This window comes from Cydia pomonella, chromosome 24, assembly GCF_033807575.1.
Source record: "Cydia pomonella isolate Wapato2018A chromosome 24, ilCydPomo1, whole genome shotgun sequence".
Classification (NCBI taxonomy): Eukaryota; Metazoa; Arthropoda; class Insecta; order Lepidoptera; family Tortricidae; genus Cydia; species Cydia pomonella.
The window spans coordinates 5,951,408-5,969,303 of NC_084726.1; the positions used below are offsets into that span (position 1 = coordinate 5,951,408).

General features: G+C 38.0%; 2 protein-coding genes and 1 long non-coding RNA gene across 3 annotated transcripts in view; 1 reads left to right on the plus strand and 2 right to left on the minus strand.

Moving 5' to 3' along the window:
- Window positions 1–17,896, plus strand: part of LOC133531114 (B-cell receptor CD22-like) — a 620,993-nt gene that overhangs the window by 42,207 nt on the left and 560,890 nt on the right. The gene's annotated exons all lie outside the window — the stretch shown is intronic.
- On the minus strand, window positions 4,441–5,517 carry LOC133531198 (uncharacterized). Its single transcript, XR_009801495.1, has 2 exons — window positions 5,250–5,517; window positions 4,441–4,925 (listed from the first exon to the last, which is right to left on the minus strand). It is a non-coding gene; the product is annotated as an uncharacterized LOC133531198 (long non-coding RNA).
- Window positions 7,754–10,602, minus strand: LOC133530857 (uncharacterized). The gene is made up of 3 exons (XM_061868911.1): window positions 8,909–10,602; window positions 8,035–8,272; window positions 7,754–7,779 (listed from the first exon to the last, which is right to left on the minus strand). The coding sequence occupies exons 1-3, from the start codon at window positions 10,505–10,507 to the stop codon at window positions 7,754–7,756; spliced, it is 1,863 nt and encodes a 620-aa protein (XP_061724895.1). The 5' UTR covers window positions 10,508–10,602.

Consider the following 17,896-nt stretch of genomic DNA (forward strand, 5'->3'; position numbering starts at 1 on the left):
GTATTGTTAGACAGCCATATATATAATATATAAATATTTATAAATACTTAAATACATAGAAAACACCCATGACTCAGGAACAAATAACCATGCTCATCACACAAATAAATGCCCTTACCAGATTTTGAACCCGGGACCATCGGCTTCGTAGGCAGGGTCACTATCCACTACGCCAAACTGGTCGTCGAATCACCTTGCAAACTTCCACCGAAAATTGGTTTGAAGGAGATCTAGTAAGTAGTTTTTTTTAATACGTCATAAATGGTACGGAACCCTTCATGGGCGAGTCCGACTCGCATTTGGCCGCTTTTTATTTTATTTAGGAGATGAGAACCATAATTTCGCTAATCTGGACAGGCTAAAGCTCTAAGCCATACTGCCTTGAGAACCATACTGTCACAAATGTATCAAGCATAATGTGTCAAAACGCGTGTGTTTATTGGGTACGGTCTGAGTAGCTCAGCTGGCAAAGCACTGGGTTAGCGATTGGCGATCACTGGATGCGATCACTGGGTAGTGGGTTCAAGTTCTACCCAAGACATTTGTTTCATATTGTTCCACCTTAGGAATGGCCAGGGTGTGCCATAAGACTGGGAAAATTTCACCCATGCCACCGTGCCCGGGTGACCAAGCGGTCTACGCATCTGCTGCGAATGCAGAGGACGCTGTTTCGATTCAAGACCTGGGTACTGACGGCACTGGGTACTGGGTCATGACATTTATTTCTGTAATAGTATTTCTACTTGAAAAAAACACAATCAAAAAATATTTTCATAGAAAATAATTTAACTTGTTCTAGGAAAAATAGGAAGTCAAATATGAATGGTAATGTTATTAGAAATTAGAATTATATATTTTTAGGGTTCCGTACCCAAAGGGTCAAACGGGACCCTATTACTGAGACTCCGCTGTTCGTGCGTCTGTCCGTCTGTCCGTCCGTCTGTCATCAGGCTGTATCTCATGAACCGTGATAGTTAGCCAGTTGAAATTTCTACAGATTATGTATGTCTGTTGCGGCTATAACAACAAATTCTAAAAACAGAATAAAATACATATTTCTTTCCAATCTCAAGGTGCTCACCCAATCACCGAAGTTAAGCAACGTCGGGCGGGGTCAGTACTTGGATGGATGACCGTTTTTATAGATAATGGTACGGAACCCTTCCTGTGCGAGTCCGACTCGCACTTGGCCGGTTTTTTCAACACTTTTGCTCGTAACGTGGAACTTATTGAACCGCTTTTAGGTAATATTTCGGATTATTAAATCCGAAATATTACGCACGTATGCATTTTGATTATATTATAAGCACTTGATAGGTAATTAATGATAATCCGACTGACTTAAGAAGGTAACTGATTGCTAATATGCGCCCCGCCGACTGTCTGCCGGGGCCCAGCCGGCCCGCCAGCATCAGGATCGAGGGCGGCAGGCATTATTATGACAGATACAAAACTGCATTCTATCTGTTTTAATAATTAAAATTTGATTAATATGAAAGTCCTATAAGGGTTCCGTTTTTCCTTTTGAGGTACCCTAAGAAGTATTATTTCAGATGACAAGTGTGTTGAAAAACGTCGTATGAAACGCTTGTGCATTGGTCATTACGCACATCAGCTTTCTTATTTCGCGCTCGCTTACAGCTCGCGCCCACATTATCGCCTTCTGTGTGATGACTCAGAACGTAGCACGCTTGTATCACATATTATTGCTTTTATACTATTGCTTCAAAATCAAACGAAACAAAAGCAACTCAGTTCCATTTAATAATGTTTTTAATTTCATTGCAGGTAATTAAAACTAGAAGTTAACAGTCACCTTTATCTGACAGCAATCATACTTTTGGTAAGTAACATGTCAGGAATATCAATACTGTTTTCTCAAACTTGCATTTTGCAATGTAATGTTAACATGACTTGACTTCAAATTAGGTCCGGAAATACTACGTAGCTGGTGCGATGAGTGAAGTTGATATGTTAATGAATTTCATACAGCCTTACGCACACCTAGGCCTGTAAAGCAACCTTATTTTGTTTTTAAACGTCACATTGTGACAATGTCTTGGCATTCAACCATCAAATAGCAGTAGATTCAACGAGGGAAGGGTTATTAGGGTCGGCAACGTGCATGTAACTCCTCTGGAGTTACAGGCGTACATAGGCCACGAAGACTGCTTACCATCAGGCGAGCCGTATGTTTGTTTGCCTCCGACGTAGTATAAAAAAATAGATTCGTAATTTTTTTAGGTGTGTAAACTGTAAACATACGAATAAAATTGGCTACTTACAACTTTTTTTTTGTCAAACTATTACAAGCAATAAATATAACCAAAAATTACAAAATACAATTACAAATATGCAATCAATGAAATATTAGATACTTTATTAATTATTAGAGATATATACAGTCAATAAATATCGAATCCTCTACGCAGCATTACGCTTAATACGGTTGAATGAGATATACATATGACTACTTGATTGCGACCATCCTCTGAATGCAACATAATTGCATAATACATAATGTTATCTGATTGCGCTTCAATAAATTTCTTCTCTTTCATGTCGGACTGTATTATAGTATAAATATTCTTGCTTTAAATTTTAAAACGATAATTATTGTGAACTCTATTATAATTCATCGTTTTTAATAACAACGTCACTATAATATTAAAGCTACCATTTTCACGATACGATGCTACAATAACATTATTTTACGGTAAATATGTTCATATAATCCGCTCCCCACAGCGTGGCCGAAGAAAAATGAATAAGTAAGACTGTTATATTTGCTAGTTACAAACTCACATTCCTCTTCACTGATAGCGGTTCACTAATTTGCCTTAAAGAAATTCTTACAACCATCCTTGTTAACTTCTTAGAATCGGACCAAACTAACTCTATAATTATAAACTTTGCGATAGTAAAGTCTGGGAGTTTCAATTTACATAGTAATTTTACGTTTATAATTTAGCTTAGGCGGACTCTCAGTATCATTCTGCGGATTCTCAGTTTCTGTTTTACTCATTTCCTCAAAGGTTAACTGGAAGAGATCCCATACAGGGATAAGTTCGCCTTTGTTGTATTTAATTTACTCTGTAACTGTGTTTTTCGTGTATTTATTTCTATGTACAATAAAGTATATACATACATACATACATACATATTGAAGTCAAAAATATATTTATGACCATTTTTATCAGTCTCTTTTCTTTGCCGCAACATTATCCAATATATCCCTAGAGCGTTACAACACGATATGGACATATGGCATGTATTATATGTACCTATACATATTTACCTTCGGAAGTACAAGTCAGCATCAAAGTAGCGTATGAAAAAAGAGAAGTTTGCCACTCTCGATTACTTTTCCAAATAGAGATATATCTGGACAGTTCGCGTTCAAAAATATCTGCAACAGTTTAAGACGAAAGTGGAGGACAGTACACTTTTCATACAAACGGCCTCATTTTCCTCTCAGGATATTAATATTATTGGAAATATTTTGACACCGTTTGTTGTATATCAACCACAACTATGCCCCTACGTTTGATTTTTTTCGAATATTTAATAATAATATGAGTTAGAAGCATTTAAAGATTTGTATGAAATATGTTTTTCGCTCCTTATTTTTACAATAAAAAAAAATCTAAATAGTCAAAGGTAGGGGCATAGCTATGGTGCTATGGTTAATATACATCAAATTATGTAAAAATATTTACTTTAATGTTGAAATCCAGAGAGGAAAATAGGGACTACGTTTGTGTGGAGAAGCGGCCGTCCCCTTTCCTCTCAATGGTAGATACTTTTGACGCATAGTTTGTTACGGTAAATTTGATGCTGACTACGTAACATATTTTTAATGCAATTGGCATTTTCTATTATTATCTGGTCTCTGACGCAACATAATCCCTTATGAGCGTCCGCGTTACACCGCGATATACACATATGACATGTAATATGTTTGTGTTACAATCATATGATTGCGGTTTATATTGCATTACAATTATAGATTCCTTGCAAGCGATCGTTGAAGTGAACCGAGATCGAATTATAACGCCTGATGCGTAACAAATTTGCCGTATTCAAAACCCATTAATGGTACCCAAGCCGGCTGAATCAAAATTTGTTTCTCTATAATTTATTTAAAATTAGTGATTTATTAATAAATTCATCATTCTCCATTTATCGCTCCTGTTGTAAGTTTCGTTGTATGCCCTCCATCATAGCCACATTGGACAAATATTTAACCTCCTACGACCCAAATTTTTAGAGGGTACATCCGAGGAAGACCCAATGTCCTAATATTAGAACTAATTAATAAAGTCCTGAACGCCCAGAACAAACATTGTTCATATCTGGTTAACCCTAACAAGTACAAGTTTTATATTTTAGGGGTGTTATAATAATGATTTAGGCTTGCCAGGAAATAAAAAAAAACACTATAATCTTTTGTTCTATATTTAGCACTTTGGGCTTTTACTTATAATATAAATCACATCAATCAGTCTTGAAAATCTTATAGAAAACAAGAGTTTTAACACTTTATACTAGCAGAAATCAACTTAATCATCATTAATATCATCTAAGATACAAAAAAATAGCATGCTTCACAGCAGGAACTTAAATTTTCTACAGAAAAAACAAATTTTAACATTCAAATCAACAAAATGTTCCTTTTGAAAAATTTCGGGTCTGTGTACGCGATCGACCTCGACCTCGTCCTCGAATAAGTTGCGGGGCTGGTGGAGGACTTGCACTCACGGGTTCTGAGCTGGTACTGCTGTCACTGTCGCTTTCGATGGCCGTGTTCTCCAATATCCAAGGAATATACTCGTCGTCTGTATCATTCCCTCCAAAAGGATCATCTTCGTCGTCTTCGAAATCAGACTGCTGGAGTAAGTCCAATACTTGACTATCTTTTATAGCTGAAAAAAAAATTTTATAAACCTGACGGCCTAATACTAGGACAATATCAGCTAATTTCTACCTAAATATCTATAATTTTCTTTATCACACGGACACATAAACACATTAGAGTATGGAGCATAGTAAATCAATATGAAATGTATGACCGCCCAGTGTACTAGTACTAGAACGAATACATTTTCATACAAGAATCATATTAAAATATACGTAATTAAGTTTAAATAACAGTATTTACGAATGATTTATTTCTTTATCTCGAAAATAAAACCAATCATAGTGAATAAAATGTAAAGATTCCAAAGATAATAATAAGTTAAACTAACCTCTTCTCGTTGCACGTGTCATTGCTGCGACGTCTTGTGACAGAAGACCGAAAATATCCCTCCCCGCTCACTTCAAGCAGTGCTGCCACAATGCCAAATATATACACTGACTAACCAGTAACGTCAAAATGACATGGCGGGTAATTCAAATCCACCTGGAGCGTGTAAATATTTTGTCCTAGTACTATCACGCTGGGTCTTGGCATCAAGTGTCTATTTTGATACTTGGGCTTTCACTGCAAACCGATTTTGTCCTAGTATTAGTACTTCGGACCCCAGGAGGTTATGTCTGTCTGTGTCTTTTGGCACATTCTTGGTTTGAGTTATATCAAGAACTATCTTTTTAAAAATATTTTTGTTGTATATTCCTTGGACCCTCAAGCCTATGGGCCGTTCAATAGGGCAATATTGTTGGACTTTGTTGAATCAAGACTTTGGGCCCGTTTTAGAGGGCACTGGCCTAAGCAAGCTGATGGCCTCATAACCATCATGGATCATTTCTATCTATTCATCGATATCGTAACATTAAAAAAATCTGCAAACCTTTTCTTTTAGTGATTGTTGATGTAGATTACTCTATAGAAAATTAATCAATGCCAGGTAACCGAATAAATTCCTGGCACAATAGACATGTTTACATTCTCCTTGTTTCATGGAAATCGCAAAGAATTTGCCCTTCAGCAATGGTATAATGTTGGTTAACAAGTTGTGTTGGAAATTAGTCAAATGCAAGTTTCGTCAACACGTATCAAGTTTTTGACAGCAATTTGGCGCCCAATTTAGTTTTCATAAGCGCATTGTAATATGCCTACTTGAATAATATACTATCTTTATCTTTTTTTTTTCTGCGAAATCTTGGATAAAAAGTCGTCCATCTTGGTATCACAGCACACAATTAAATAAAGTGGCAATTTGTATTCCAAATGATCGCTTTAACCAGACTTGCAATCATAATACATCTCACATACATTTGCAACATCTTATTAATATAATGGCGTTCACAATTATACTAAAGCACAACTTATTATTATTATAGTCCGCAATAGTCTTGTGTTTATGCTTTTGAGATGTACGGATCCGGTTTTAAAATTATAGGATCACGTACACACCGCCACACTTAACCGTTTAACCGGCAAAGACGTCAACTGACGCACGCGGCTATACATACAGCCCAATATAAAACTTCGTGCTTTCCGACAAGGTTTACGATCGCCGCGCACAATAGTCGTGGCGTTCAAAGGGTTAAATAACGATTGACGAATGACAACTTTATTTCGTGGTAATAAAGTTTAAGAATGGTTACTTAAGTGTGTCAAAGATGATACAGACACGCAAAGTTTGCGACATGCAATCCAGCGTGGATCGTAGGTGGTATAGTTTAGAGATGCTACGAATATTGGGCAAGTATTCAGCGTATTCGGCTACTTTGTCGAATATTATAATTATTATCTAAATCTGAAATCTAAATCTGTTGCCTACTATTCCAAAAACCACTATATTTTAATAAATATAATGTATTCTTGTTAAATTGTTAAATACGAAGACCTTTTTTTAGATTTGTTGATTAGGTACAAATAAATTTCTTTTTATCATGGGTCCGATTTGATTGACTTTAACTACATTCACTAATTCTGAGCAAAAAAGCTCTTAGCGAATTTTATGTCCAACGGGGAGGCCTATGTTCAGCAGTGGACGTCTTATGGCTGAGATGATGATGAAACTTTTTGCTTTATTGGAGAACAGTTATCATAATTATTATGACTCAAAATATTCGCATGTTATGTCTTCGGTCGCCGAATATTCGACGCTTCGGCCGAGAGAGGCCAAAACCCCAGGCATCTCTAGTATAATTCTCGCAATTTATAGAGGAGAATGAATGTATGAGTTAAGAATTAGTAATTAGGTAGGTACGGTCAGCATCAAAAGTAGCATCAACCATTCTGTAACAGCTTAACAAAAAGTGAATATCAGATACTTTTGGCGCGTTGTTTCATCCGCTACTTTTGATGCTGACTGTACACATATCGATAAAAATACTAGTATAAGTAGGATCGGCAGAGAGATGAAATCACGCAGACATTTTGGACCCGGGTACGTCCTTAAACTACGTCCAAAAGAGAGGTATGGGCATTGTGAATGTCATCTTGCTTTGTGTGGTAGGGTACAGCCAGCGGATGTCATTTCAGATCTAGAGCAGACCCAACTGGGGATGTACCTCCATCTTACAGAAAACCGAAGCCAAATAACACTAGACCCTACTCATAGTGTTGTGTTCCTGCCGGTGAGTAAGGTTGCCAGAGCTCAACGAGGGGAGATGCTAGGGTCGGCAACGCGCATGTAACTCCTCTGGAGTTGTAGGCGTACATAGGCTATCGAGACTGCTTACCGTCAGGCGGGCCGTATGCTTGTTTGCCACCGACGTAGTATAACAAAAAAGACTGACCGGCTGTCTTTTACTGGCTTTTGAAATTAGTGTATACATCTGTAGGTACAAAAAGTTTTGTTTAAGGATACTCGTATTTTGAGAGACCTGCAATAAAAAAAGTAGATATTTGTTACATATGGGTCAAAATACTTTCCGTGTCTTCTATGAAATAAATAAAGTCGGGTTCCATTGAATGTTTTTCTAGCTCTAGATAATAATTTACATGGGATAAATTAAAAACTATATTTTATTCCATACAAAAACCTCCAACGATAGATACCAGAGGCTTATGGTCGGTCCGTAAAGTGAATTCCCTACCATATAAATATTGGTGGAATTTTCTCACCCCAAATATTATACTCAATGCTTCACGTTCAATTTGCGAATAGCCCTTTTCTGCCGCATTGAGTGTTCGCGACGCGTACGCCACCGGCCGCTCGCCGACCGGCGTAATGTGAGACACCACAGCGCCCACCCCCAAGCTACTAGCGTCACAAGTCAAAACCACCGGCAGATCGAGAGAATAATGAGCCAGGACTTCACTAGACGTTAATATTTCTTTTATTTTCCTAAACGCCTCACTACACTCCTGGTTCCACTGATACGTAACCCCCTTCTTTAGTAACTTGTAAAACGGTGTGAGTACCGTACTAATATTTCGGACAAATTTCGCATAATACATTACTAAGCCTATAAAAGACCGTAACTCCGTAATACTATTTGGTTCGGGAACCTTTTTTATTGCTTCTATTTTCTCAGGACACGTGTGTACACCATGTTTACTGATAACGAAACCTAAGTACGTCACCGATTCGGAAAAGAAAGTACATTTATCTTTCCTAACCTTTAGACCGTAAGTTTTGAGCCTTCTGAACACCTCATGTAACGTTTTTAAATGCGTTTCATCATCTTCCCCGGTTATTATCAGATCGTCTAAAAAAATACCTACGCGCGGTAAATCTCCAAATAGCTGTTCTAATTTCCTCTGAAAAATACCGGGGCTCGAAGCTAAGCCGTATATAAGTCGATTGTACATGAATAAGCCTTTATGGGTATTTATCACTGTAAACCGTTTAGATTCGTCTAATTCAAATTGTGCGTACGCTTGCGATAAATCTAATTTGGTAAATCGAGTCCCTCCATATAATTTAGCAAGTAAGTCATCAACCCGTGGCAGCGGAAAACGGTCTACCTCCAAACATCTGTTGAGTGTTAGTTTAAAGTCAGCACATACCCGAATGGTTCCATCTTTTTTCATCACCGGAACAATAGGCGTAGCCCAGTCGGACGAGTTTACCGGAGTGATCACACCGTCCGCCACCAGCTGATCGAGCGCGCGCTCAACTGGCTCGCGCAGCGCATACGCCAGAGGTCGTGCGCGCAGGAACACGGGCGCCGCGCCCTCTCGCAGCCGGAACCCCACCGTTCCGCCAGTAAACCTTCCCAAGCCGCCTTCAAATACTTCACAATATCTGGAACTGAAATCGTTTATGTCAAAAATATGCTTTGTACTAACATTATTACAATTGACGGATTTTACTAAGTCAGGTAGTATTCCTAACTCTTTTATCCACTGTCTGCCGAGTAAACTCGTTTTCCCGTTAACCATTACATACAAATCTAACTCTTTACATTTTTTGTTATATTGCACCGAAGGTAATATTTTACCTACGGGTTTGACACTTATGTCCGTATAATAACATAAATTCAAATTGCTAGCTTTTAACGGACACTCAGGAAATAATTGACTATAACAATCATAGCTAATACAAGATATCGCACTGCCCGTATCTACTTCCATAACTAAATTTACATTATTCACTTTTAATTGCACCATGTAAGGCCCATACTTCTTCAACTTTTTAGCATCTATAGAAAAGTTATTTACCTCTTCACTGCCGTTACTGTCACTGTCTGAATACTGGTACCCTGCCTGCTCTTCTAACATCGCATGAAAAGAGACGTTTTTTCTTAAATTCGGACACATTTTCTTAAGATGCCCTTCTTTGTTACATACTCTGCAAACATAGGCCCTAAATTTACACGAGCTCTGTCCATGCTGCCCTCCGCACGCCGAACATTGCTGGGTTTGTCCTCCCTTCCAGTCCGCACTATTCGTAACGACTCGTCGCTTGCCCGCGCCCATAGCGCCCTTTGTCCCGTCGCCCTGCGTGACCTTTGGACCGCGCGGCCCATAGCGCTCGGTGCTAGCCGCCTCCGCCGACTGTCGCTTGTCCCGCTTCACCGTGGCCAGCTGATGCACTGCCGTTGCTATCATGGATGATGATACTCCCTCCTCTATTGTAGAACGGTCCTGTACCAACGCCGCATGACTTTCCGCTGCTTCCATCGCCACTGCCATTTTAAATGCTCTTTCAAATGTTAGGTTATCTTCCGTAAATAACTTTTGCCGAATGCTATCATTACGGATACCACACACGAATTGGTCTCGTAAATTCTCTTTTAAACTGGCTTCTTGAAAATCACAATCTTTTGTTAACTTTTTTAACTCCGCAGTATATTCCGCGATGGTTTCGTCACTTCTTTGTGTCCTCTGACGAAATTTAAATCGTTCGGCCATGGTACTCCGCGTCGGCTGTAGGTGCTTCTTCATAACTGCCACAAGGTCATCAAATTCTTTTGTTGACGGTTTGTCCAGTGAACATAAGTTTGCCATGAGCTCGTACGCCTCACTACCCATAACGGTGATTAAAGTCGCTACCTGCACAGCCGGTTTAACGTCGTTAACCACAAAATACTGGCCCAAGCGCTCCACATATAAATCCCAATTATCCTTATGCACATCGAAAGCACCAATTTTACCGATAGACATTGTAACTGCGATATTCACTCACGTCCACTAAAAAAAAAGTTTCACACGCGTTCACAGTTCGATTTCGTCGCCACTGAAGTATTTAAGATGCACTGACTATCCAGGAACTTCTAGAACGGAGAGAAAGCACAAGACGCGTCCGCTTGGTAACAACCATTTATTGAAAGAGAGCGATGATAAGTAGGTACTTATACATTATGTCAGTGAGAATTGTTTCTACCCTCTTACATCATTATACCCATATATTACAAATATGACATATTATTACATATACAAGTAAAGTGGCCAGACAACACTTGGTGAACTAAAAATATCAGAGAGCGAGTTTCTCTCGGTCGAGAATTTTTCAATTTTGGATAAGTTTGATGGATGAGAGAGTAATTGATGTGCTCGTTCCAGCAATAAGGTAAGGATACTTATTACAAAACTTTCATAGAGAAAAAGAATTTAAATGTGGGTCTTTATTACAAACAACAAGTACATGAGTCACGCTTGTATTTGTATTTTCTATCAAAAAACCAAAACGAGTGCTATAGTATTTCTTTCTAGCTGTATAGTTTATATTTAACATAAGAAAAAATAAAAACCAGATTACATCTCATACAAAAACCTCCATTCCTTCACATTTTTGTGAACAAAAAACAAGACAATGTAAATAATTTTTACCCACGTATGAATATGAAACTAAGGAAAAAGAATGATGAAGGAAATTATAACTATCGTAAGTCGTAAGGATGATAGTCTTTAGTGCAGTTTTTAAAACGATCCAATTTTTTATTAAGTGTAGCTACCATATCCTAGTTTTAATGACGAGACGACCTTACTATTATTTTATTGGCCTTTTTGAGTGTCACTGGGCAAAAGCCTCTCCCCTGGTTCTTCATAACTCCCTATCTTACTTACTCTTATTACCAAAAAAAAATTCAGACTTTATTTCAGATATAATCATCATTCGTTTGCCGTTATCCCATTCATTTGGGGTCGGCGCAGAATTGTCTTTTTCTTCAAAACCTCTCTCTTGCCCGTGATATCATTCACTCGCGTTCGCGGTTCGTTTCATGTCATCTCTCACACAATCCATCCACCTTCTCCTCGGTTTTCTTCTCCCGTTACTTCCACATTCATTCGTAATAACTTTCTCGTCACTTGATTTTCATCCCTCCGCATCACATGCCCGTACCACGCTAGGCGATTCTTTGAGATCTTACGTTATTTACTATATTTTATTTCAGACAAAGACGACATATTAATAGCTGGTATTAATATTAGACACAGAGCATTTGTCGCGCTCGCGTAGCAACTTAACAACTTTTTAGGCATCTACTCAAATTGCCACTTGGCAACATTTATTCCATCTAATTTAGCATCCCTTAATATTTTTGCAACTTTTATCGTTCAGCTTTTGAACGCTGGTGGAGGCCACTATTTCATGAAAATAAATTTCATTGGTTCCATAGTTGTACTTTCTATAAACTTATTTCACTAAATACTTTTTCTATTTTTCTTGCGCCGCTTTGTACAGTACGGATGTTTACCGTCTCCAATTCTCACTCAATTGCTCAAAGGTTAACTGGAAGAGATCCCTTAAACTCCTTAAAGGGATAATTTCGTCTTTGTACTAATCATGACTGTTTTATGTACAGTAAACTGTTCTTTTGGTTTTTTAGTCGGGTCAGATATATGGCTCTTCTGTGTTGCCGAAGCAGACCAAACTACTACAACTATTTTGATTGCCATTGCTAATTGGCTGTTTTGTAAAATACGGCCGGCTGTATTTCCTAAAACATTGTCTGTTCACATCAGACATTAGCAAAATTGACCTTGTATGTAACATCGTAACCACAATTGTACGGGTACGTACTAACGTATAGTTGTGGTCTGTTTAACAGGTATGTAGATAGCTACACACTTTGCGGTAGACCGTGAAATCGTACCCTAACACCTAAACATGAATTTGAATGTTCAATTTACAGTATTTTAAACTGATTTCGAAATTCAGGAAGAATAAACTAAAATGAGCATTCCACAAAAAGGTGAATATAGTAGGCGACGTAATGTGTAATATGACAGCTGCCTTAATACCCTGCAAAAATCTGTATACCTAATATAGTACAATATTCATAGCTCGCAAGAAAGTACAATAAAGTGTATTAGAGTGATATGAAGAATACATAATGTTCTATGACTTTAACACGGGCCAATTTTCTTATTGACCGGGACACTAAGCTTCAAACGGGGATATCCGGGACATGTCATCCGTACGGGGACGTCTGGCAACCCTTTTGTACAGTCGAGTTCATAAATATGTATACATTTCTTAAGCCCTTAGATTAAGGATCACATAATCTAAGGTTAGTTAGTTTAGCCTTTAATGAACATACTTTCATAGATTTTATAAAAAATGGACGTCATTTATTTTCCCATATAAAATAATTCAGCAAGCAATGTATCACTACTTTGTTATAAATCAAAACGTCGCATTAATGACGCGACGTCACAACTGTCATAAGTGATCACGATTTACGCAATGTATTTATTCCATTGCTGCTCGAAATTAAAATTTTCTTTCAAAACATTTCCTACCATTATAACCTACGGTTATATCAAACATACACCCAATATATTCATGAACGCGATGTCAAACATACACCCAATATATTCATGATCGCGACTGTATATGCAAAATATATAGAAAATATGGAACAACGTTAGTATTAAAACCTAGGTACCCATTTTCAAGCATTGCATACATGTCACACAGGTAACTAAAAATATGTAAAAAACCGTAACTATAGTTTAAATTGACCGCAATTATATATTTATCATTTCCCAATATGAAAATAGGGTCAGCTTCTTGTTCATTTACAAAAAAACTGTTTTCTATCGACCTTGCTCTTTAATTAAGGCCCTAAAAAGGAACTCGGCATAATAATAGCTGATTCATTAATTTCTCGGAAACTTGAGAGCCAACAATTACAGTATCAGAGGTGACAAAAATACGAAAGACTGTAATTTATTTCCAGGCTTGTACAATCGGGTATAGAATTTATTAAATTTTTAATTTAAAAAGTAACTTGAGCCAGAAAGCGGGTAAATAATTGTAGCTACATAATCCACACAGGCATAGTAACCGCCCGATGTGAACTTTCAGATACCTACGTCAAAATTTTCCTAAAAATACAATATTGTTTTTTTTTATGGCTTGACCCCTCTTGTGAGTTTTGGCAGGAGGGATTTTGCCAATGACGACGTTTCAAGACGTACCACGCATGATAAGCATGTTCGGTGTATGATAAATTTTGGTTTGGTAAAAGGACTTGAAAAACAAAAAAAAAACATTTATTTTTATGGACATCACAGACAACACAGGATATGTACAGTGTATTAGAAAAAGAGCGGGAAAGGCGAGAGTTTTGACATTTAGAAAGCATACTAACATAAGGAGAGATAAGAAATCGACAGTAGACATAAGATGATTTGTCTAGAAAATGTAGAGCCGTTAAAGTTTTATATTACTTTCTTGTATGTGTTTAAGAAGAATTCCAGTGATGGGACGATCGGATGTCATTCTCAAAGGTGACGTTTTTGTTTGAAGAAACGTCACTTTTGACACTGACAATAATAATAACTCCACGGTCGATTTGGCCACGGCGAATGCTATCAACTATAGTCGAATTATTTATTCTCCTTTAATATTTAATATTAAAAATGATTTAAAATTAAAATCTTTTTTTTACCCTTGCTGTCTCTGGTGTGCTCGCAAGTGGCTGACGTAGCAGACCTTGTTACCGAAAGTTCGCGAACATAGCGGGCATGTGAGCATACCATTTGTGTAATTGTAATGCATTGCCGCAGGTGGTCAGGCTTTTATATCGTCGCGCTTGGCATCCAGCTCTAATCACCGACGCGATTCAAATTCAGCTACTTTGGCATTTATCGCTAGCAAATGTTTGACGTATCTTAAAGTTCGAATCAGGCTGTAACTCTCGCATTTATAATATTAGTAGGGAAGTACGGATAAATAACGAAATAGGTTGCCAAAGTTAATCCCGCCCGCGATTAACAAACTCCAAACTTCAGCCATCAACCTTTTACAGTTGACTGTACATAAACAGCTGATAATTGAGGATCGAAACAGTGTCGAAAGTTGCCCCTAGCTAGCCGTCCACTAATGACTGTAATCACACAAACAAGCCTGCTATTCTCACCCCTCACTATAAAACCAGCTTATATGTGAACCTTCGCTTCGGTATGTGAACGAAATGCGACTGCCTGCCATGGCCTTACTTAAAGTGCAACCTATGCAAAAACATTTAGTAAGTATGCTTTTAGAAAACTATGTCTAATCAGTGTTGTAGTGAAACTTGATAATTAGGCTCACGAATGCTCTTGCCGTTCACGTTCACAATTCAAAACTTAAAATTCATATTATGAATGGGATGTCACAGGGATGTTTCGGAGCGGTGTGTGGATCTGCATAAGTAAGGATTGCCTTACTACAAACCCAGTTTATATGTGAACTCTGGTCACTTATAGTTACTACAGAACTGGAGGTCTGACGCGGTTATCACACGAATGCGGAACCATTGTGACGATTGCCTCAAAGCTTGTTTATGTGTGAGCCCTGTTCACTCATTATTATTACGGAATAGAAGGTCTTACGTGTGTATCACACGAATGCGGATCCAATGGGAAGACTGCCTTAGTTTTTGCCTGGGGATAGTCGGGATAGATCACGGAATGTAAAGTGTGAGCCGTTTTGCTTTTATTTGACATTTTAAATTTTACCTGTGACTTGGAGAAGAAAATAAGACAGCAAAGTGTTAATTCCAACGTCCACGAAATTATTCATACTTATCTAAACTTACTTAAGCATTTAATGAGGGCACTTGAAACATTTTGCTTTGCGTAGCATACTCAAAAATCAGCTTTTTTGGGATACCTACCGCCTATTGATCAAGTTGTTTTATGTAAGTTAGGTATATTTTAATTTATTAATCACACTATTAATAATATTTTACTCTAATATCCTTCACTGTAGTAAATATTAACATTGACAGCCAGCGCAAGCTACGCGTTACTACCGACCGTAGCCGATAACATGGGAACTCGTATGTAGCGAAAAGCGCCCACTAACAGAGAACCTGCATAGCGGATCGCTGGCAACGAATGTGTTTAAGGATCTTTCAACATCACACGTAACCCAGAGCAATACTGACCACAAAAAACAACAAACAATCGTAGCAATTACTGTTGGTTTCGACTTGAGGTATAAATCGCACAACGAAGAAAGGTGACGTTCGGATAGTGACTACAGCAATGTTATTGTTGCAACGTTAAGGTGACATGGCGACTGTAGCTGCATTACTGCTGCGGTAAATGGGTGACGGTTTGAATCAAGGATGGCACCATGTCCAGGATGCAAATGTCCGAATGCGAATACAAATACGAATGTTAGGGATAGTGTAGTTGTTATTAGATATGCAACGAATAATGGCTTAGCAAAATACCGAATACCGAATATCCGGCGAAATCATCGGCCGCATAGCCGAATTTTATTTTATTTTATTATTTTTCCCATGGTTTTGTACTATTTATAATTATAAAGGTAGTCTGAAGGATTATACTGATTTTAATAATTGATTACTTATAGTTTGTTACTTTTTATACTCCTCGTTCTTAATTATTATCTAAGTGTTAACGCACTATTCTGTATTAGGCCGAATACTATGTGGCCGAATTCCGAATGGTGGCCGAATATTCGTTGCATCTCTAGTTGTTATCATAATTCCTTTAAAAAAATCTGTTAGTACATAAAACATATGTGTTAAGCGTTGTTAAGTGTTGAGAAATGCTATCTACTGGTCAAAATACATTACTTGAAAACAGTTTGCGCGCGAGTCGACGAGGCAGGACACGACCTGCGCACATTCGCATTCGCAAAACATTCGCTTCATTTGATGCGAATGCGAACGTTTAAAATGATGCGAATATTCGTATATACGAAAACGAATATTTGTGACATCCCTAGTTGCAACGTTACTGCTGGAACGTTTACATTGATGAACGTTGAGCGATATTACTGTCAATCTCTTTGATAAAATGTGTAACGGATTGAACGTTCTAATGACAAAAGCAATGCGGCATCAGCAACGCAATTGATCATGGAAATTGTCAGTAATATTGCCCGCGCCAACGCTGCTCAATTGCCCTTCGTATGTAACCTTAAAGTCTCAACTTGGGCAATTTACGAAATAAACGGTTTCGAATTGGCATCCAATTTTGGCAAAACAAACTTGACAAGAATTACATGTTATTCTGAAATTGCACTCCGAAATCATCGTGTTACTAACGATGGGCAGTTTTGTTTACAAAAGTATTATGATTGGGTGTATTTTTCTCTTGTATATTTTTTTGTGCAATGATATTTATTCGCCTGTAGGCGCCGTAATGTACACGGAAAGAAATGTTTGCATAACAGTACAACATATTTTGTTACAGATGTAATGAATAATCCATTACTTCGAACTTTGAGATACGTCGACTATTAGGGATAGATACAATATAGATTAAACAGACACGTCAATTTTGACACTGACATAATATATCGGATCCTTATAATCAGAAATCGGAAATCATCGCATTTATTCGTAATAAACTAACATACAAAAGTTTAGCATAACAAAAAAAAAACATATTAATTAGTTTACCAGGTACCGCTGGTGTGATGTCGTGGAGGCGGACCTGCGTCGGCTGAATGCCAATTCATGGCAGGAAACCGCGCTGGATCGGGACAGGTGGCGTTCTCTCGTTTCGGAGGCCAAGATTCTTTTTGGATCGCTGAGCCAAAGCAGTTAGTTAGTTAAATAGTTTACCACGAAATGGCCCCGCCTCAGCATAAATGCTAACCCAAAAGTCAGCGCTGATCTTCCGGCTAGACCATTTGTGGGTCACGAACGCAGCTGTACGACACGGCATAAAACTGAACGCGACTGCGGCGGCGAAAGGGCGGCGATCAACGCCATCTAGTCGGGCGGCGAGACGTCATGACGTACGTACACGACGTACACCTGCTGGCAGATATAGTTAACAAGACCATTCGTTCGTTTATTACTTCAATTATAACACTAGTATCAGTGCAAAACACGAAAGAAAATAACTGTGATTACATGACAAAAATTAAAATCATATCGTACCTTATATTAGACGTATCGGGCCGACTTTGAAACATGCATGCAATTTGAAATAACAATACCAGCTCGCTTACAAACCCCCAAACATTCTCGTATATCAAACAAACACGTTTAACACGTGTGCCGTCGATTTATCACAATTCAACCATGTGGGCATTGCTGGTCACGCGAGCACGCGACGGGTTAAAATGAAAAG

Excerpts from the sequence above, each read along its gene's own strand:
- LOC133530857 (XM_061868911.1), bottom strand. The coding sequence starts at position 10,507 with ATGTCTATCGGTAAAATTGGTGCTTTCGATGTGCATAAGGATAATTGG. Across the intron at positions 8,273-8,908 it reads AAAAAGATGGAACCATTCGG|TGGAACCAGGAGTGTAGTGA; the intron begins GTATGTGCTGAC and ends GTTACGTATCAG. Across the intron at positions 7,780-8,034 it reads AATTGAACGTGAAGCATTGA|GTCTCTCAAAATACGAGTAT; the intron begins GTATAATATTTG and ends TTTTTATTGCAG.